The following is a 22,022-nucleotide window of genomic DNA, read 5'->3' on the forward strand; positions in this document are numbered from 1 at the left end:
ATGTCAACTACCTAAACACCAAACGAGGCCTTATAATGTCATCTCTTGTTCCTATACTTTGGGCAAGGCTGGGTGAGCTACCTTCATCTTTTCCTTAAGTTTTGGTAGGATTTGGGCAACATAAGAAGGCAGGTCTTTGGTTGTTTGTGGGCACTGTTCTAAAAAGCTTGCCTAGACGGGCTTAGGCTGCTGGACACCATCTCAATTAGTCCCTAGACGTTTAAAAATTAAGAAAGTACGCCTAACACTAAATCCTAAACTCTAAACCCGCCTAAGCACTAGGTCCTAGCCTGCCACCTGACTAGTGCCTAGTGTCTTTTAGAACCTTATTCGTGGGGTTAGTTTTGGCAGATCCAGTTGAGACGTACCTCTAGTGCCGTCCCTTTGTGAACCGTGTGTTTTTGTTACCACAACAGCATGAAAAATACCTAACTGAAAGCTGAAATGATAACCCGAATAGCGACATTAAAAGCACTTCACCTTTCGAAAAGCTTGCATTGCATGCTCATCAAGCACATTACATTACCAAAACACAATGAGGAAATTGCCGCCGTTTACTTGGAGCTCCATTGTTCTTAATTCGCAATCTTAGTACAAATTTGAGATGATAACTCGTCCTAGGATATAAGGCCAGGAAGTTACTCCTGAACTTACAATTACGATACGTAGTTTGACCTAGATTATCAACGTCAGAGCTACAAAATTTCAATTAGCCATTTAGCTCAATCTCCTTCATTCATCTGTTTCTTCCGCTTTCTCCGTTGATCTCTCAAACCTGAAAGGTGTACCAATATCAACACAGAGTCAAACAGAGCCCACAGAAACCAAACACCAACCACCCCTCACATCCTCCACCCAAAAACACACAGAAAGAAAAAGGAAGAAGAATGTACGTGTTTTCTCCTCTTTTCTTTTCCTCCTCAAAGTCACCATGTTTCTTCTCTTTTGAGCCACCTCTTTCCCATCAATGTGTACCTGAGTGAGAAAGAGAGTATAAAATACTGGAACCGAACGGACATAAAATAGAAAATGAAAGATCTTACTCTGAAGGCTTATTATTCACCACAATAAAGTTTGTTAAATGAAAGTAAATTCCAATAATTTTTCATGTAGTAATTTCAGTATCACGTTCTCATACATCTGCCGATAATCTTATGGTAATTATATTTTATCATGCATCATCAATTCATGCAATAAAACTTTAAAAATCAGATCACAAGGAGAATAAGTACAGACTGACTATAGCATCTAGATACTACCTTATGCCCAGCACTCCGAAGTGCCTGGAGTGGTTCCACGCAATCCTGACCAATAACTACCAATTTGCTTCTTTTCTTGTCTCCCAAGTCACTGCTATCACCAAATTTTTGCTTAGCCAATTCTTCGAATTGATGTAGCAGGAAGGGTGAAACACCAGCCTAAGAAAATAATAATAAAACAAAGGATCAATCGCATGTGCTCAAAACTAATGTGATTAGTGGCCATAGGTGCAAACACAACAATGCTGAATCCCCTTATAAAGTTACATATGTATCAATCAAAATACCCCTTGGTGGAGATCATACTCATATTATTTGGTGGAGCCAACCAATCAACAGTTCAATTCCAAAGCTCTCCAAAACCCCAAATGGGGAAAAGAAAGTTATTAAGAAATGTCAGGTTACAAACAGAAGTGATTAAGCAACTAAGAAAAAGGTAGGAAAAAAATGTACAGCGTTACTAAGATAGCCCAATATTAGAGAAAAAAATCCTAGTGCATTCTACATTAAATGGCCTTTCAATTATGAGGCACCATTATTTGGCCCTTCCTTCACGAAACAGTCTATACTCATTTTCTGACCATTTCGAGGATACTCCATTTAATGCAATTAATCTCATTAGGTGGGTGTTTTGAGTTGAATGTTACGCTCTCGCTGTCAGTCAAGCTTTAGGCTGATATCCTATCTTTCCTTGTAACTCATCTTTCTTTTCATGGATATTAGTTTTTGTTTCTACATTTAAACAAAATGATAGCATGAAAAACTCATTCTGGCAAGATTAACAACAATTAACAACTAGCTTCTAGAAAGGGACCGTCAAAGTGAATAAGATCATTTCCTATCAAAAAGGAAGAAAGTCATTTAAGATCCTGAGATAGTTACCCCTGTCAAATAACGATGTGAAAATGACTTCGGTTGTAATGGGCACGAAAGTAACATCTTGAGCTCCTGCGTTTCCAAACAAAAGTAGATCAGCTGATATAGCTCCAAACCGTATGCATACTTAACAATCATAAGAGGCACTTTCAGAAATCAGAATGTTCATATTATTAGCAACCTGCTGCAACTTCTTTAAACTCGCAGAGCTGGCTTTCTTTTGCTTATGACTTTTCACCCTTTCCTCCTCACTGTCATCATACTCCACAACTAATTCAATCAATGCTGCATTTCTTTCGAACCAATTTTTCTTTGATTTCTCCTGAAAAATAAAATAAACAATAAGTCATCACGAGAAAATTTAATAATAGACATGAAGGGGAATTAAGAGCAGACTCAAAAATTAAAGCTATGCAGATGAAACATAATATAGAGAAACGGAAAAAAAAATAAATAAATAAAAAAAAAGAGAGTAATATGAACGTAATGATTTAGATACAGCAGAGCAGGTAAGGCACAAAGAAGAAAGAAGAATTAGCAGATTAATAACTTCTAATCTAAGAAAGAAAAACAACAAACACCCAGCAAGTCAAAGGACCAATAGAATGATACCGGTTAAGAAGATTGTGTGGGAATAACTAATCAATGCTTCAATACCCTCTTCAATCAACGCAACCAGTGTCCAGTTACAAGATAATAGGTTTCATTAGGACTGCAAAAATTAACCCAAGGCATGATTTCTGACCCAAGTTATTTTATTGATCAGGTATGAATGATGCATGGAGCTGGTCCAATGGCATACAAAAGCAGGACAGTCTATATCAAGTTGATTGAGACTGAGCTAGAGCCAGCTCAAACGGCATTAGGAACAACACAAGGCCTATTTGGTTGGGCCTTTTGTTGTGCCTATTGGGTTGAGTCTTACATTACAACATGTTGTATTTATGTTATCCTTAGATTATAAGATATAGTTTTGTTAAAGAATAAATTATTGTACAGTGATACCTTAAGTTATTTGTATTTGTTCAACAAATATTAGTAGTAACTTATTTCTAGACTAGAAACATCACATTCACACCCGTGTAATGAATGTGCAATGTGATAGACGTTTCTGTAGTGAGATGGAAGTTACAAATAAGAGAGAGAAATAGGATATGGTATGTGAGATAGTATAGTAATGGAAAGAGTTTGTTTAATACCATATTAACCTTCATCTTAAAATAATATCATTTAATAAATTTTAATGTACAAATGATATACCTGACATTTTCGATATTTAGGTTGACAAAAGATTCACGTTTTTTTTGGGGGTGGGTGTTTAAGGAGAGTTCACTTAGTAATAATCTAGATTATTTAACTATTTAATTAGTCGACTTTTTAATTAAAAAATGTTAAAAAGTCAGGTAAAGCTTTGTGAGTTCTAGGCTTGTTCTTATGGCCCATTCAATCGTTTGGACTAGGGCATTGGCAAGCTTTTACTCATCTGGGTCAGAAATTTCAGCCTGAACAGGGTGTTGAATCTTATTGAACCCTAGGGTGGGTAAGGCCTAGCCTTTCATGCCTCAGGCCAAGTCAGACAGTACCAACCAATTTTGCAGCCCTGTTGAACACTAGAATTGCACAGTAAAAATCTAAATTGATGTAAATACCTGGGAATCTTTCCGCATAATCTTGTCTATTTGACGTGCAAGAGATAACCGTTTCATGACCTCAGGCAAGTATGCACTGTCCATGGGAAATCGCTGAAAACTTTCCTGGGTACGGAAGAAGAAACATAATAAGGACAACTGTGGACAGAAAGACTGAAAACATTAAGTGCTGTCACTGCTAAATTCAAAGTAGCAATTAATTTTTCCTTAATTTTTCCTTGATGTAATGCTACCTTGGAAAATGATTTGCACAATGAAGCAAATTTGGAGGTCTCATTTGGTGCAATTAGTGCAATGCTGCACCCATCAGCAGAAGCCCTAGCAGTTCTACCACTTCTGTGAACATAAACCTAGTGAACAGAAAAAGATCAAACCAGCCCAGTCAGAAAATGTAAGGACCTCATCAAACATGGCGAAAAGCATCCAGATGTTTACTTCTGCTGAATGTGGGAGCTGGTAGTGAACAACAGTTCGAACACCAGGAATATCCAGGCCTCTTGCTGCAACATCAGTGGCCACAAGTAAACCATGTTCATTTCCACGAAAACGATCAATTGCCTGCATTCAGCACCATCAAGAGCGGTAAGCTTTCAAGTCCATAACCAGGGATCTAGAATCAGGATATACTTTTGAGTTTTGACACAAAATCAAAGGTATCCAAAGAAAGAAAATACCACATCATAACTAAACAGAAAATTATGTCTGCATGTCCATGTGTCTACAAGCACAGTACAATGTAGGAAGTTCACAATAACAATATTTTTCGATGAAGCCTTTCAAATTTTCGTTCTCTTTACCAAGCATGAAAAAGAAAACAAATAGTAACAGTTTACTATTCGTGTACAATCGTTTATCATAAAGAAAGGAGAAAGGAAAAAAGCCATCAGATCTGTCCATAGTCATGTTGGCTAGGTCAAAGTATTACACATTTCAGATCGAACTCTAGCAGGTTTGGTAAGATGATTGTAAAAGTACCTAAAGAAAAAGAAAAAACAAAACAAAAGAAGAACCCTTTGCATTTCATAGTTTGATTCATTGGAATTATACTAATTTAAAATAGGTATTTGTTTCTTCATATAACTGCTCTCTTTAAATTACACCTACTGGCATGTGGTCCAATATCCTAGTGGATAGGATGTTGGGTTTCTACCCATGTGTCCCAGGTTGGAAACTTCCCCTCCCCTAAATTATTGTAATAGTTTCAAACTCTTCCCCCTCCCCTAATAATAGTAAATTCAAAATAATTAAAAAATTACACCTACTGCCTTCAGCTCCTCAAAAACTTGAACTGAAAATGTTGAAATTCAAATGTTCTTTCCTAAATAACCATTTTAGTAGTATTGAATACAAACAATTTTTATCAAGCACTCACATCACCAAAACTTACACTGTATATCTGAATTTGTCTCTCACCAATAAAATTTAAACATAACTTTTTCTTCGCAATATATATCTGGTACAACCTTATTTAACTTAATTGGAAAAGTGAAAGTCAAACCTTCAAGCGAGCTCGCTGCTGCATCTGAGCATGCAGTGTCCAGACATTGATGCCAAGAATGCGCAGGAGTGATGATATGTGTCGCAAAGCTGCAACTGATGTACAAAATACGATTGTGCGACCTTGTCCATGAACACTTAAAATATAATACAGGTAGGCGTCTTTATCTTCTTCCTTGCATCTGCAATCCTAAAATGATTAAGTAACATTCCACTGAAAGGCTCATGAACTAAAACCAGAGAGACAAAATGAAATGGCTAAGCAACTTTATAGCACAATCCAAATAGTCATCTCACTCAAATTGATATTTGGAAAGTCAACCACATGATAAGGGGCTAACAATAACACCGAGTTAAAAGCTTTGAGGAAAACTTCGTGATGTAGCGTAACAAAGGCCAATGCCTACCCAAACTTTGCAATAGGGTGCTATCTACAAAAGTAAATATTCGTAAAGATTATTCAATCTAACACACACACAACCCCCCCCCCCCCACCGGCGCCCCAAAAAAAAAAGTTAGAAACAATACTTCAATAAAATAAAAAATAATCACTTGACTTTGACTTTGTAACTAATATGATTTCGGAGAAACATAAACATCTATAATCTATTAATCTCCCATGACACTTATCAAGATCTGACATTTTCACCCAGATAAATGAATCTATAATACAAGATTTAACTACATACATACAACTATTAGGCAACTGAGTAAGAAAGTTTCCTCATTTCATAGGCAATAAGAAGCCACGAAGGAGTGCAGGCACAATAGAGAGGCAAGAGCATATTGAAGGTACACTGGCCTTCTGATATGCCAATGTTTGTTATCAGGTCCTCTCCACAAAAAAGTAGACACCCTTCCACGCTTTGCACTAGAGGAAACAACACTCAGTGTCCTAAGAGGACCTATTTAAGACTTATTGCGTACCTCTGTATTAGAAAATTTTCTTTATTCTATAAACATTTGGAAAATATGAAGAGTATAGGAATCATGGTGAAGCAAGAGCAGATTAAAGTATAGAGCACTGTTTTTAGTCAAAAGAAGGGACATTTTTCCTCAGTATCTGGTGAAGACTCCTTTACAAAGTAACTTGGTGTAACAAAACTTCCCTTGTTTAAAAATGAAGGAAACTACTAAAGAGTGTAGTCATCGTAGCGAGCCAAGAGCAGATTTGAATATACAAAGCACTGGTTTTCTGAGATGCCATTATTTGTTATCATGTCCTCTCTTAAAAAAGGAAAGAAGACAATCTGAGGCCTGCATTGGAGGAAACAGCACTCATGTCTTAAGAGGACCACTACTTTGCCACTAAAGCTATTAGGCAACACATTGCAAGAAAAATCTCTCTATTTTTTTAGAAAAAGGAAAACATAAACTGTAGGCATCATAGCGAGCCAAGAGCAGACTGAAAGTACAGAGCATTAGCTTTCTGAGATGTCATTGTTTGTTATCAGGTCCTCTTTTAGCCAAAAAGGGAGCCACCTTTCCGAGGTCTGCATTAGCAGAAAGAGCAATCCTTGCCTTCCAAGGACCTTTTCTTGGGATTCACATTCTTACTATTAAGCATATACATACAGTGCAAACTTAGTGTAGGATATCAGCAAATGACAGGAAGGCAACAAGGAAAAAGATGACCAGGCTTCACATGTACGAATGAATGAAAACAGGGAGAGGAATTCTCTGTTTGAGCATCTATGTCTGATCATTGAAAGACCTATTGCCCATATCTTCTTGTAATTTAATTTAATTTAGGAAAAAATATTATTGCTTCCCATCATAAAATAACAAGGATGCAGGAATGGGAGATAAACTAAAGGAGAATGAAGGAAATAAAAATTCAAGAGAAAAAGATTACAGGAGGAGAAAACAAAAAGGGCAGAATGAGAAAAGGATAAATAATACAAGGAGACAGAAAAACTGGGATAAGTAACTTCAAACCAATATTTGAATACCACAACAACAACAACAACAACAACAAAGCCTTTTCCCACTAAGTGGGGTCGGCTATATGAATCCTAGAACGCCATTGCGCTCGGTTTTGTGTCATGTCCTCCGTTAGATCCAAGTACTCTAGGTCTTTTCTTAGGGTCTCTTCCAAAGTTTTCCTAGGTCTTCCTCTACCCCTTCGGCCATGAACCTCTGTCCCGTAGTCACATCTTCGAACCGGGGCGTCATTAGGCCTTCTTTGCACATGTCCAAACCACCGCCACCGATTTTCTCTCATCTTTCCTTCAATTTCGGCTACTCCTACTTTACCTCGGATATCCTCATTCCTAATCTTATCCTTTCTCGTGTGCCCACACATCCAACGAAGCATCCTCATCTCCGCTACACCCATTTTGTGTACGTGTTGATGCTTCACCGCCCAACATTCTGTGCCATACAGCATCGCCGGCCTTATTGCCGTCCTATAAAATTTTCCCTTGAGCTTCAGTGGCCTACAACGGTCACACAACATGCCGGATGCACTCTTCCACTTCATCTATCCAGCTTGTATTCTATGGTTGAGATCTCCATCTAATTCTCCGTTCTTTTGCAAGATAGATTCTAGGTAGCGAAAACGGTCGCTCTTGGGTATTTCCTGATCTCCGATCCTCACCCCTAACTCATTTTGGCCTCTGTTTGCACTGAACTTGCACTCCATATATTCTGTCTTTGATCGGCTTCGACGAAGACCTTTAGATTCCAACACTTCTCTTCAAAGGTTAAGCTTCGCATTTACCCCTTCCTGAGTTTCATCTATCAACACTATATCGTCTGCGAAAAGCATAAACCAAGGAATATCATCTTGAATATGTCATGTTAACTCATCCATTACCAACGCAAAAAGGTAAGGACTTTAGGATTGTTGATGCACAAAATCAGTGAGGACTTTGGTACAACAGAAAGTATTAAGTTTGTGATCTTCGCTAGATTGCTCTGGTCATTAGTGTGGATAAGTATGTAAATGGATAGAGACAGGAAAGTAAACACAAGATGTACGTGGTTCGCCCAGATTGGCTACGTCCACGGAGTAGAGGAGTTCTCATTAATTGTGAAAGGTTTACACAAGTACAAAGGTTCAAACTCTCCTTTAGTGAGTACAAGTGAATGATTTAGTATAAATGACATTTGGAAATATTATGGGAGAATGATCTCGTAATCACGAAACTTCTAAGTACCGAAGTGTGGTATCGTCTTCACTTGCCTTATCTGTCTCATAAGTAGATGTAGTATCTTCTCTGGAAGTACTCTTCCTCCATCCAGGGGTGGTATCTTTAACTGGTGGAGATGCACAAGGTAATGTATCAATTTCACTTGAAGCTTACTTGTAGTTTCAGGCTTGGTCAAGCGCGATACAAACCATGTAGTAGGAGTCCCCCAAGTCACTGAGCTAGGGGATCTGCTGAAAGAGGTGACAAACAAGGTAAGCAATCAGAGCTCCAAGCAATCAATCCCAGATTAGAAATTTGATTTCGAGTTCCGGCTGATTGTTCTCATTCTCCCTATCTTGCAGGCAGCATTAAGGATAAAGAGAAGAAAAAGAAGAAGAGATGATACGAGATACTTTTGCTTTTGAAGAAGTAACTTTCCACAGGCTTATTCTTGAACTGGACTGGAGGGTTTTCTGGTTTCCTCCAGAGTATAAGGCCGACTGAAGAATTTGAGGGTCAAAACAAGTCCATCAAATCTAGAGTACGTTCGACCCTGCTGATAAGGGATACTTTTGCTGTTGACAAAGTAGTGGATGTATCAGCTTGTGTTCTATTATGCTTGTCTCCACATGCTTCCTTGTATCCTTCTCACTTGCCCTATCTGTTCCTCAGGCAGATGTGGTATCTTCTCTGGAAGCATAAGATATTGAAGATGAGTACTCGAGATCAATGCCAGTAAGGGGTTCCAGGCAGTCGGTTCCTGACTGGAAGCTTGATTCCAAGTGCTGACTGATTGCTCTCTTTCTCCTTGTCTTGCAAGTAAGAACAAGGCCAAACGAAAAGACATGGAAAAAGCATGATATGGGATACTCTTGCTTTTAACCCTGATGATATGAGATATTCTTGCTCTGGTGTAGCTTGTTTGTAGAGGTATTATCGAGGAGAAAGAAAGCTGAGTATTTCGAGAGGCTTCGTTGGGAGTGCCCTCTCAGATATGAGGAAGGGTTGAGCATTTTTGCAAGTCTGCCTATCCGTTGAGGATGGAGGTCGACATATATAGGAGTCTCCCTAACAACAAGTAGTAATGCTATTCCTTTACCCTGCTTGGTCATAGCACGGTAGTGGGAGCTGCTAGCTTCACGTGTTTTAACTCTGTCAGAGCACTTTGAAAAAGTGGTCTGTGGTATCTCGAAAGCTGATGTTACGTGTGAAGATTACAGACAAGCTTTATCCAAGGAGATCTGGCTCTCGAAGTTGAGAAAGCGATGCCTCTTCGGTTTTCGAACAAGCAATCATGTCGGGGGTCTGGCTCTCGAGATTCGGAGAACGGTGCCTCTTCAATTTTTGAGAAAGCAATCCTGCTGGGAGTCTGGCTCTCGAGATTCGGAGAGCGCGGTGTCTCTTCGATTTTGAGAAAGTAATCATGTTGGGAGTCTGGCTCTCGAGATTCGAAGGGCGGTGGCTCTTCGATCTTGGAGCAAGCAATCTTGTTGGGAGTGTTTTCTCGAATATAATGGGAGCTGCAAGCTTCACGTGTCTAAACTTTGTCAGAGATCTTTGGCAAAATTATCTGTGGTACCCATGAGCTGATGTTGCGTGTGGAAAATGGATAATTGAACAGTAAGATTCACGTGCTTTCTACTTCACCAGAAATCTTCAACAGAATGCCCGTAATTTCCGCAAAGCTGAGTGTGCATGTGACAAGTGCTGACAAGGCTGAAAAAGTAGGTGCCACTTCGATTTATGAGATCAGCCCTCGTGGTCTCTAAGCAACCCAGCTTTTGAGAATGCAAGCGCCTCATCGATTTCTGAGATCGGCCTTCGTGGTCTTTGAGCAGCCCAGTTTTTGAGAAAACAAACGCCTCTTCAATTTCTGAGATCGGCCCTCGTGGTCTCTGAGCAGCCCAGCTTTTAAGAAAGCAAACGCCTTTTCGATTTCTGAGCAGGCGCCTCTTCGATTTCTGAAGCTCCGTCGAGTGCAGATTTTTATAGAGGCTGGCATTAAGTTCCAAAGCACACTTGAATCTCCACCAGTAGAAGCTCCCTTCTTGCATTTCTAAGATCTTGATTTGTCCGACCTCTTCTCTTCAACACCTTTGAAAATGTATGGCCCCTCCGACTGTCGTTTTGACTTGAACCTTGTTGAAGAGACAGCCACGCCTTCTCCAGACAACATATGGCGCCCATCCTTCTTATCCCCTACTGGTCCGCTTACCATTAGGGATTTCGTGATGAAGAATGATATGACCGCTGCGGTGGTGGCCAAGAACCTTCTCACTCCCAAAGATAACAGACTACTTTCCAAACAGTCTGATGAGTTGGCTGTTAAGGATTCTCTGGCTCTCAGTGTTCAGTGTGCAGGTTCTGTGTCTAATATGGCCCAACGCCTGTTTGCTCGAACCCGCCAAGTTGAATCATTGGCGGCTGAAGTAATGAGTCTCAAACAGGAGATTAGAGGGCTCAAGCATGAGAATAAACAGTTGCACCGGCTTGCACATGACTATGCTACAAACATGAAGAAGCTTGACCAGATGAAGGAATCTGATGGTCAGATTTTACTTGATCATCAGAGGTTTGTGGGTTTGTTCCAAAGGCATTTATTGCCTTCGTCTTTTGGGGCTGTACCGCGTAATGAAGCTCCAAATGATCAACCTCCGATGCCTCCTCCTTCTAGGGTTCTGTCCAGTACTGAGGCTCCGAATGATCCCCCTCCGGTGCCTCCTCTTTCTGGGGCTCTACCGACTACTGAGACTTCTCTTAAGCAACCTTTGTGAAGGCTCCCTCTTGTTTGTTTATTTTGACTCATGTATATGTACATATTTGTAACTTATCGGAGATATCAATAAATAAGCTTTGTTTCATTTCAAAGTATTGTGTTAAATACACCAAAGCCTTCTTCACTAAGTTCTTTGAATTTTTCTTTTGTTGAAGCTTGTATGTTGAAGCTTTGCGAGTGAAGCATTTAGGTTGAGGTAGTGTTCCTTTAATTTCCCGAGTGAGGAAAACTTCTCGGTTGGAGACTTGAAAAATCCAAATCACTGAGTGGGGTCAGCTATATGAATTTTAAAACGCCATTGTGCTCGATCCTGTGCCATGTCCTCCGTTAGATCCAAGAACTCTTAAGTCTTTTCTTAGAGTCTCTTCCAAAGTTTTCCTAAGTCTTCCTCTACCCCTTCGGCCCTGAACCTCCGTCCCGTAGTCGCATCTTCTAACCGGAGCGTCAGTAGGCCTTCTTTGCACATGTCCAAACCACCGTAACCGATTTTCTCTCAGCTTTCCTACAATTTCGGCTACTCCTACTTTACCTCGGATATCCTCATTCCTAATCTTATCCTTTCTCGTGTGCCCACACATCCAACGAAGCATCCTCATCTCCGCTACACCCATTTTGTGTACGTGTTGATGCTTCACCGCCCAACATTATGTGTCATACAACATCGCCGACCTTATTGCCGTCCTATAAAAATTTTCCTTGAGCTTCAATGGCATACGGCGGTCACACAACACGCCGGATGCATTCTTCCACTTCACCCAGCTTGTATTCTATGGTTGAGATCTCCATCTAATTCTCCGTTCTTTTGCAAGATAGATCCTAGGTAGCGAAAACGGTCACTCTTTGGTATTTCCTGATCTCCGATCCTCACCCCTAACTCATTTTGGCCTCCATTTGCACTGAACTTGCACTCCATATATTCTGTCTTTGATCGGCTTAGGCGAAGACCTTTAGATTCCAACACTTCTTTCCAAAGGTTAAGCTTCGCATTTACCCATTCCTGAGTTTCATCTATCAACACTATATCGTCTGCGAAAAGCATACACCAAGGAATATCATCTTGAATATGTCCTGTTAACTCATCCATTACCAACGCAAAAAGGTAAGGACTTAAGGATGAGCCTTGATGTAATCCTACAGTTATGGGGAAGCTTTCGGTTTGTCCTTCATTTGTTCTTACGGCTGTCTTTGCTCCTTCATACATATCCTTTATAGCTTGAATATATGTTACTCGTACTCCTTTCTTCTCTAAAATCCTCCAAAGAATGTCTTTTGGGACCCTATCATACGCTTTTTCCAAATCTATAAATACCATGTGTAAATCCTTTTTCTCATCTCTATATCTTTCCATCAATCTTCGTAAGAGATAGATTGCCTCCATGGTTGAGCGCCCTAGCATGAACCCGAATTGGTTGTCCGAAACCCGTGTCTTGCCTCAATCTATGCTCAATGACTCTCTCCCAGAGCTTCATTGTATGACTCATTAGCTTAATACCCCTATAGTTCATGCAATTTTGTATGTCGCCCTTATTCTTGTAGATAGGCACCAAAGTGCTCTTTCGCCACTCATTTGGCATCTTCTTCGTTTTCAAAATCCTTTTGAAAAGGTCAGTGAGCCATGCTATACCTGTCTCTCCCAGGACTTTCCACACTTCGATCGGTATATCGTCTGGGCCCACTGCTTTTCTATGCTTCATCTTCTTCAAAGCTACAACCACTTCTTCCTTCCTGATTCGACAATAAAAGGAGTAGTTTCTACACTCTTCTGAGTTACTCAACTCCCCTAGAGAAGTACTCCTTTCATGTCCTTCATTGAAAATGTTATGAAAATAACCTCTCCATCTGTCTTTGACCGCGTTCTCTGTAGCAAGAACCTTTCCATCCTCATCCTTGATGCACCTCACTTGGTTTAGGTCCCTTGTCTTCTTTTCCCTTGCTCTAGCTGGTTTATAGATATCCTACTACAATTTATACAAGCAGTCTGAAAATAATAAGATACCAAAAATACACCAAAAGGAATACTTGAATAACATGACAACTGAAAGCCAACACAATAACAAATAGTAATAGAAATGACTCAACTCTAAATTGTAACGTGGAGATTAAGTTTGTGCTCAGGCCTAAAATAACTATACTTTCATTCTTTGCATCCATTATAAAGGCATAGTCACCAAGCATGAACCAGTTAAACTAAGGTATAGTAGTGATTTGCACTAGCCCTATCTGAAAGAAATAAAATGGCATCAATTGTACAATCACATATTTTTTGGGGGACAAATTACCAGATATCTAGTGTTCCAGGTAAAGTTAAAAATTGTGTGACCAACTTCTGTCGGAATAACTAGAAAACAAAGTTAAGATATAAAGAAAACACAAACATATCAAACTTCACATAATTCAATCGACAAACAGAAAAAAAAAAAATCAAAAAGTAAAATGGCTGAATTAATAAAGTGAATCGACTTCAAATAGACACTTCCAGAAACTATATTAGCTATCTCACAACGTGGTCAAACATCTAATAACTGAGTACACGCTACTATGTGGAGATTTGTAGCTCCAGAGGAGTGAGTACTTATATCCTAATACCTTCAGTAAAAGTTCAAACCCACTCCCCCACTTTGTACCAAGAAAAAAAGTACAATCTATTACTTATGATGCACAATGGGTATGTTAACCTACATATTGGATCTAAGGTGTAAGATGTCCTACTGTTAACTTAGTTACTAACGAAACCACCAACAGGCCTATGTGTATATATGTTACAGAAGTACGCATGAAAGTATATACAAAAATATTTTACATATATATATATATATATATGTATGTATGTATGTATGTATGTATGTATATATTGGAGAGAGAGAGAGAGATATATATATATATATATATATATAGAGAGAGAGAGAGAGAGAGAGAGAGTTGAATGGAAAAAAATAAATTGAAAACACTACTCTAAAATGACAAAGTCGGTAAGGTGAACTGTCTTCTCATGAATAAGAGTTCCACATGTCAGACAATAGATGGATAGGTTCTCATGAAAAAGAGCTCCTCATGTCAGATAATAGATGTAGAGGTCAAAGGCACGTACTCAATGAATGACTCCACAAGCTTATTTGCCAAAATGGATGTATTTGTCAGATCAATGATGGCAACATTGTCTCTCATCCCTGCTCGCTCACTTAGAGCTTCTATAGAATTCACCCCATCAGACATTGATTGGTTGGGTTTTTGTGAACTACGCTTTAACTTCTTACGGAAATCAGGAGAAAGTGCTATAGTAGCAGAGAAAACAAATGTTTGTCTTTTCTTCCTCTGGAAGTTGGAGATCGCAACAGAATTTTGTGCATTTTCAGAATGAGATTCAGTTGATGTATTCCTCACTGGAAGCATGTCAATTATTGACTGCATTTCATGAAAATGACCATTTTCTATCATTCGATCAGCCTCGTCCAGCACAAAAAAAGACAATGAATGTAACTGCAAAAGCAGAAGAAATTAGTCAAAAAACAGTTTATCTATACATGTCAAAGGTGTATGCATGCATGTAGCTCATTAATGAGCCTGAGCACAAACACTACTTGATACCACAATTGACATCATATTTTTTTTTTCTAAAATATGGACCAGTGAAAAAGCTAGAACAGGATAGCCTCTTCCAATCAAGGCTACATACATTAATATTAGCTTACATGTATGACATCACAAGTTACTTTAGAGTGATCAAACAAATGAAAACATTCAACGTCGTACAAGCTCTGCTAGAGTTCATAATCCTACTAAGATGTTTCCAGTTTTCTTATTAAGTAATTACTTCCACCTTTTTTATAGTGGTAAACTTGTCAACCCGTGGTAACATAGTTATGCCTGATCAACTGGAAAATACAATCAGTACACACATGTAAACAAGTCTAACTAATCTTGAACTCCTAGGTCTAGTCTTTAGTAGTCCAATTTATAGAGAATGAAACTACTATTTGAATCATCACGCAAAAACAAGACATATGAATACTAACAGCACATTGCACAATAATGATAATTCAGAAACTGAAAATACTGACATGCATCAAAACGGGAAAAAATGAAGGGAAAAGCAAAATTTATTGTGAGAAACGTCTTGTCTTGCATTAAGCAAATGTTATTCTTAGTTCAGTACTGACCTCGACGAGATGCTTTTCTCCACCAGACATAAGTTCCCATAATCTCCCCGGAGTCCCAACAACAATCTCAGGTCTACCTTTTAGAAGTCTCTCCTGCTTTTCCATTGACATCCCTCCAACTATTGGAACCACTCTAATATCAGTATCCTTGGCAACTGCCTTTAGATGATCAGAGACCTGGAAAAGGAAAAACGAAAAATCTCACATTAAAATCTCAACATGCAGATTCCGAATCGAACAAGGTTCACAAAAACCCACATTTTCAACTGATTCAAAAAGAAATTTCAGTATTGCTGTTAAACAACAATATTGCAAGGCATGAGCAAACTGTTGCTTCCCAAATAATGCGAAAATAACCATGAGATACATTACGCTTTTCAGAACCTTTAACAAACTTTTGTGGACGTGCTAATATAAGTGCCAAACAATCCTAACATTGGCTGCAGCCGAACTTTGCATTTTCTTACAAGCTGATATGAAAATATACACAAGAACACCAGTGGCAAGAAAAACAAACAGTGTAGTAGTTTATTGTTTCTTCAGTTGCTATTACATGTTCCCACCGTTGCATTGAGCAATGCGCCAAGCATTGTGCATAGATCAGGAAATATTATAGGAGCTACCGTACAGAAGAGTCCCTCTTGGAAAGCTCACAGGGCAAACTTATATGCTCTAGTCACTAAAAATGACATGGGGACAGAGAGCTACAGAAATTATATGAGGTTACTGCTTAGTGTATTTACTAGTTCTCAAATGGCATCTAAAATCTTTAATCCTCAAAACACAGTAATGCCCTTCTCCTTTGCTTGCATGAAGATTTTAGTCCCAATAACAAAATCCTCAATACCTGTGTCATGGAGGTGGCTTAATTAAGACAAAGGGAATAACAGATTGTAAGGGCTGATGTTATCAAGTCTAACACTATTAAGGAGATATATATCTTTCAAGTTTTTAGGCTCACAAGTTGGGCTTAAACATGAGTGCAGCAGAATTGTAGACTTCTTGTTTGGCCATTATCAAGGGCCTTCGAATTGTAATGGCTTCTCTTCAAATTTACTTAGCCACTATGTCTGCTTCTTCCACCAAGCACATGTAGCACATAGGAATTACACTATCATTTTCTTCTATATCGTCGTACATTTAGTTCAGACATACAACTTAGGGGAACTTCAGGTACTTGATATACAAGCCTTTGTAGTTCCTACACTCATGTCTTGTTTTAGATACATGGAATTACTAACAACCACGGAATGAAGAAGTAGGTGGGTCAGGGTAGGTTGGTGGGCTGTTTATCATATATCCATTCCTTCTCATTTATTATAAAAGTAAGAAGTACGTAAACATGCCCTCAATGTTAACTTGAAATAAGGAAATAAAAAGACATATGGAGTACATGTCGGCCATACATATAGGATTCCTGATGCATGATTTGGGAATGGAAATCATTCATTCACTAGGAATGGACTTTCATTTATTAGAGAAACCAAACGCTTAATAAAAAGAGTTTCCAGAAAAGGAAAACTGTTGTTTTGTGGAAAAGTACATGAACAAAATCAACTGGCAATTACCTGAAGTGCAAGTTCTCTTGTGGGAGTAATGATAAGGGCCCGTAGAAGACCTTTTGGAGCAAACTTCTCTGCTTCCACCCCGTTTTCATCAAACATCTTTACAGCCTTTTCCTTTTCATCCAGTAAGCGTTGCAAAATGGGCAAACCAAAAGCAAGTGTCTTTCCAGACCCTGTTTCGGCAGCACCAACAACATCCTGTCATATAAACCAATTTAATGAGTACCAAACAAGAAATGATCATTGCCCATTAAAAATCTTACATAACAACCTTAACCAACCTTCCCTTGATGAGCAGCAGCAGGAATACAAGCTTTCTGTATTGGCGTTGGGTTCTTGAACCCAAGCCTATATATTGATTTCATGATCAGATGATGGAGTCTCAACTCATGCCATGCATAATACTCATCTTCATCGAAAATCTCTTCGTCAATTTCTTTTTTTCCTTTGCTATCGTCATCTAGAATCACATTTCAATGCAGAAAGTGATGAGAGAATCTTAACATAGCACGTCCAACAAGCATTGTCAAAATTATGTGTGCTTCAAGAAAACATACAATAAGTTCAAAAACTGAACTAAACGTGTGAATATTTTAATTTGAGTGATGAGAGTGGAAGGAAAAAGTGATCAACCTAATGGTGGTTCACCACCCAACCTGGCTAACCACGACCAGAAAGTAAAGAAATTACACAAGCTAGCATGTAGCTTTAGCTTTAGTATAAGACACATCAAATTTTATACATAAAAAATAAATCATCCATGGCATTCGCCTGAAAAATCAATCAATTGAAATTTGAAAGTGCAACTCTTATCAAAGAAAAGATAATGAAAGTGCAGTTCAAATTCTGAAGAAAAAAAAATCCCTAATTCCATAATCATTAATGCAGTTAATAAATATGCAAGAAGTGATGTTTGACAATAACATTGAATTGAGATTATCACCAATCCATCAACATATTAAGGGCACATTTCATAATTCTTTGTTATTTAAATTATGGATAAAAGAAGAAATTAAAAAGAGTGATGGCAAAGATGAGGGGAAGAGGAGAAACATCATATTGGACGGTCTATAAATAAAAACCAAAGCCAACTTCAAATAGTTGTTTAGTTTTAGTTTTAAGTACTTTCCCCCGTTTCTTCTTTACCTTCTCATCTCACTCTCTCCTTCCCAACATAAGTAACACAAACAATTTTGAACCACAAAATGCTCTAAAATCATACGAATTCGATCAAGTTTGTCGTGGCATGCCCAGTGCTAAATCTCTAACAAACAGCACGGCACCAATGCAGAAAACAAAACATAAATAAATAAAATAACGAAATCAGCACTAAATTTTCTATAAGTACAAAAATACAGGACTAACCAACTGTACTCTCCACATTTTCCAGGGTCTTCTTGGCCTTGCTCTTCTTCTTCCTGTTCTTCTTAGATTTCAAATCCTCATCCTTGCTTTTGTCTTCAACCTCATTGTCACCATTTCCATCAACATTCTCAATTCCCTGAGCTTCGTCCGGCTTCTTTTTCTTTTTCTGTTTCTTTTTCTGTTTCTTTTTCTTCTTTTTATTTAGCTCGTTATCAGCCTTGCCCAATCTCTCTTCGCCATCCACCTCAACCCCATCGCCAGCACCCCCATTAACTCCGCTGCTGCGCTTCCGCTTCTTGGACTTTTCACTTTGCTTACAGTCTTCCTTGCTATTCCTATTTGCTACTTGTGGTTCAGGAATTTGAAATCCATATGCGGCCTCATCAATCTCCTCAAGCATTAGGAAACCTGCATTCATTCATATAACAACAGCAAACTTAAACCCATAAACCCCAGAAATCAACTTTCCCCTATCTTCTTTTCCACATTTTCCCAGTAACCAAACAGAAAAACAAAACGCAAGTCGTTATCACTATTCAATCAATGGAATTGGATAGAGAGATGGCACGACAAACCTCCTTCGAGCTCGTCGTTGCCGACCAGTTGAGTGAAGGCGTTGTCGTCGTTCGGGAGAGAGGGGTTCCATGGGAGCGAATCGAAGCGCTCGAGCTCTGCGTCTTGCTGTTGAATTTGCTGCTTCTTGGCTTTTCTCTTCAATCCGCGGGAGGGAGGTGGTGGCGCCATTGTAACAGGAAGGAGGCAGCCAGTGAGGAGGCTGCAGGAAAAGGGTACCTGGTTGAAGGGAGAGGGTTGGGGAATGCCTATAATTTTGGGTTTTTGCATGATTTTCACTCCACAATTTTGAGATTTATTTCATTTTGGTCCTTTTAAACTTTTTTCCGTCATAGTTGGTCCCTGTATTTTCATTTTGGTCCTTATATTTCCCTCCTCAATTTGAGCTCTAATACTTTAGGGGTCATCTCTAATCGAGAAAGGTAAAGGTCTACAAACCAAAACATGGATTGATTTGTCTAAAAATTCATCTCTAATTGATGGCTAGGCTGTTACTTAGGGAGCTCACCAAGTTATTATTTGGCCAAATGGGCATCAGGCTGACCAAATGTAGTCCCCTAACCCTTTTTAAGGGTACAGCTTCTCAGTTGCAATAATTTATTCAAATGAAAAAGGCTTGAAAACTTTGAGTTTTAACGATAAGGACAAAATTAAGGGTAAAGTGAATAGTACTAGGATTGACTTTTTAGTGTAAAAATGGTTTTTCGTTAAAGTGAATAGTACCGAAAGCTTTTCGTTAAAGTTCTCTTTATTCAAATTTAACAACTAATTTTGAAAACATCAAATGGTAGTTTAATTAAATTAATCAAAAAATTTTAAGTATAAACTTAAAACTAATACTTTATTGAGGGGGTTTTATTTAGCTTTTTCGGTTTGAGATAGTATATGAGTATTGCTTGACATTGTTCATTTAAAAATAATTTTTTGCAGGACTATATTTAGCCATTTTTATTTCGATTAAGGGACATAGATTTCAACTTGAGTGCAAAGGGAATGTGTAAAATTAGAGTGCATGTGGCAACGGAAACTAACAAATCAATCAAGCTGGACTAGCTTGGCTTTAAGTCTGGCAAACGAGTTGTGTTTGTCGTGTTCGTGTCATTTTTGTGTAATACATGTTATCTGAACAAGTCGTGTCGTATCATACCCATTATTATAACGGGTTCTTAAAGGGTCGTATCATTTTACTTGTTAAAATTAACAAGTAAAATGACCTGACCCGATAAGACCAGTTAAGAAAATAAAAAATTAAAATTAACGGGTCGTCTCAAACTTTGTTCTTCATTATATCTCACTATTGTCGTGAATGGTCATTTCTCATTCTTTATTTTCGTCTCTATAAATTCAAGTATGATTAAACTGAAATGCACCATCATTCTTTAAAAATAAACATTGACATGTACTAACACAATTTATTCTCAAATTGCCACATAAGACCATCTCCAACCCTTGGGCTAAAAGCCAAATTTTTTAGCTCGGAAAATTTGGCTTTTAGCCTAGAAACATCTTTTCTGCTCCAACCCTTCTACCCTAAAATTTTAGCCCGGAATTATTAAAATATGAACTTAGGCTAATTTTTTTCTTAAATCAATTTTTTTTAAAATAAATAAATATGTAAATTATTGTAAATTAATTTTATGAACATTTTAATCTAAAAAAATTTAAATTCCGATAAACATTTGGCATTTAGCCCGGGGGGAAAGTTGGGGGGTATTTGGCCCAGAAATAACATTTGGCATTTAGCCTAAAATTTTAACATGGGTTGGAGTGTCACAGCCCGTTCCAGATTTTTATATATCGGGGACGTGAAATGACGGAATTACCCTTGGTGGGTATTAAGGTATGCGTGTGTGTGACATATTGGACATATTACATTCATTCCTAAGCTTTTGGAAATAATTTAGGTTGGATTAAAAATGTTGAGTTGTATGTTTTGTGTGGTTAGGGAGTTAGGAAAAAAGAAATGGATGGTGATGGGTTATGATGGACGACACACACACAGTCAATCTTTCTCTCTCTCTCCCTGTCGAATTGTACAGACAAGGGTCAATACCCTCGAACTTTCACGGATTGACGCCAAAAAGGTATGGTTCTTCATCCTTTCGACCTCCTGAATCGTTTGGTATTAGTTTTAGGACGTGAAACCTTCGAAATCACGTGATACCCGAACCCCCATTTTATGTCACTATTCATGCAATCGTAATATGTCGATTTTCAGGGAATTCTAAGCTTGTAGTGAGCTTAGTGAGGTCCCAAGGAAGCTCGGAGTGCTTCGTTTGAAGGTTTTGGACGTCGAGATCACTGGATTCGAATTTGGCCGGTTTTCTTGGAATTTCTCCGATGAGATTTTGTAGTTTTTAGAGCCTTAAAGTAGTATAACGTGAAACTACATGCTTAGGGCTTCATTTTGATATAAAATACGAAGAAAATGGTTGAGAAACAACGGAGAACAAGGAGATTGAAAAATCTCCAGTTTTCCGGTGAGCCGAGGTAGGAGACGCTCGTGGGGAGCGCGTGGGTCCGTGGCCCTCCCGGCACGTGAAGGCGCGTGCGGTCTCAGAAATTTTTTCTAAAAATTTCTCGACGTCTGTGACATCGAGTAGGTCGAGGTGGTATATTCATATATCCAAATTGAGCACCGTATGAAAAGTTATTTCGAATTGTCGATTATGTGCTTAAATTAACGTTTTTATAGTTGTTTCGCATATAGGTGACACCTATCCCGAGAACGAGCACATCCAGGGACGTCACGGGGGTTACGACCCATCGACTTACCAGTGAGTGGGCAGTTTTATTTTCGTATATGCCTATATACTATTAATTTTCCCAGAAATTGATTTTAATTGAAAGTATGTTTTAAAATGCCATGCATGCATATTGTGAATTATATGATTTGATAATTGATGCATATATATATATGTGAATTGGTGCTGTGGACGCACAGGTGAGTATCAGGTGAGTTTATATGGTTTATATGAATTAATGATGATGTGATTTGTGTTGAGAACTCATAACTTGCACCCTTGGTGTTAGTGCTTATATTATTCACCACACCGCACGTTCACCTTGGATCCAAGTATGTGCATGTCATACAGACCATGAGAGGGTTCCGACATGCTAGTCGTACAGATCACTAGAGGTGGTTCTGACTAGTAGGTGACCTTAGATTAC

The 22,022-nt window shown here is 38.5% G+C and overlaps 1 protein-coding gene across 1 annotated transcript; it reads right to left on the reverse strand.

Moving 5' to 3' along the window:
- Positions 1 to 481: 481 nt before the first annotated feature.
- LOC103454574 (DEAD-box ATP-dependent RNA helicase 13-like) lies at positions 482 to 19,116 on the reverse strand. Its single transcript, XM_029092495.2, has 15 exons — positions 18,854 to 19,116; positions 18,279 to 18,686; positions 17,195 to 17,373; positions 16,917 to 17,111; positions 15,349 to 15,525; positions 14,280 to 14,668; positions 5,283 to 5,463; positions 4,220 to 4,342; positions 4,018 to 4,134; positions 3,785 to 3,889; positions 2,317 to 2,457; positions 2,142 to 2,207; positions 1,260 to 1,418; positions 894 to 975; positions 482 to 775 (listed from the first exon to the last, which is right to left on the reverse strand). Exons 1-15 carry the CDS (start codon positions 19,020 to 19,022, stop codon positions 723 to 725), a joined length of 2,544 nt encoding a protein of 847 aa, XP_028948328.2. The 5' UTR covers positions 19,023 to 19,116; the 3' UTR covers positions 482 to 722.
- Between the last annotated feature and the right edge of the window lie 2,906 nt (positions 19,117 to 22,022).

This window comes from Malus domestica, chromosome 14, assembly GCF_042453785.1.
Source record: "Malus domestica chromosome 14, GDT2T_hap1".
NCBI classification, from domain to species: domain Eukaryota; kingdom Viridiplantae; phylum Streptophyta; class Magnoliopsida; order Rosales; family Rosaceae; genus Malus; species Malus domestica.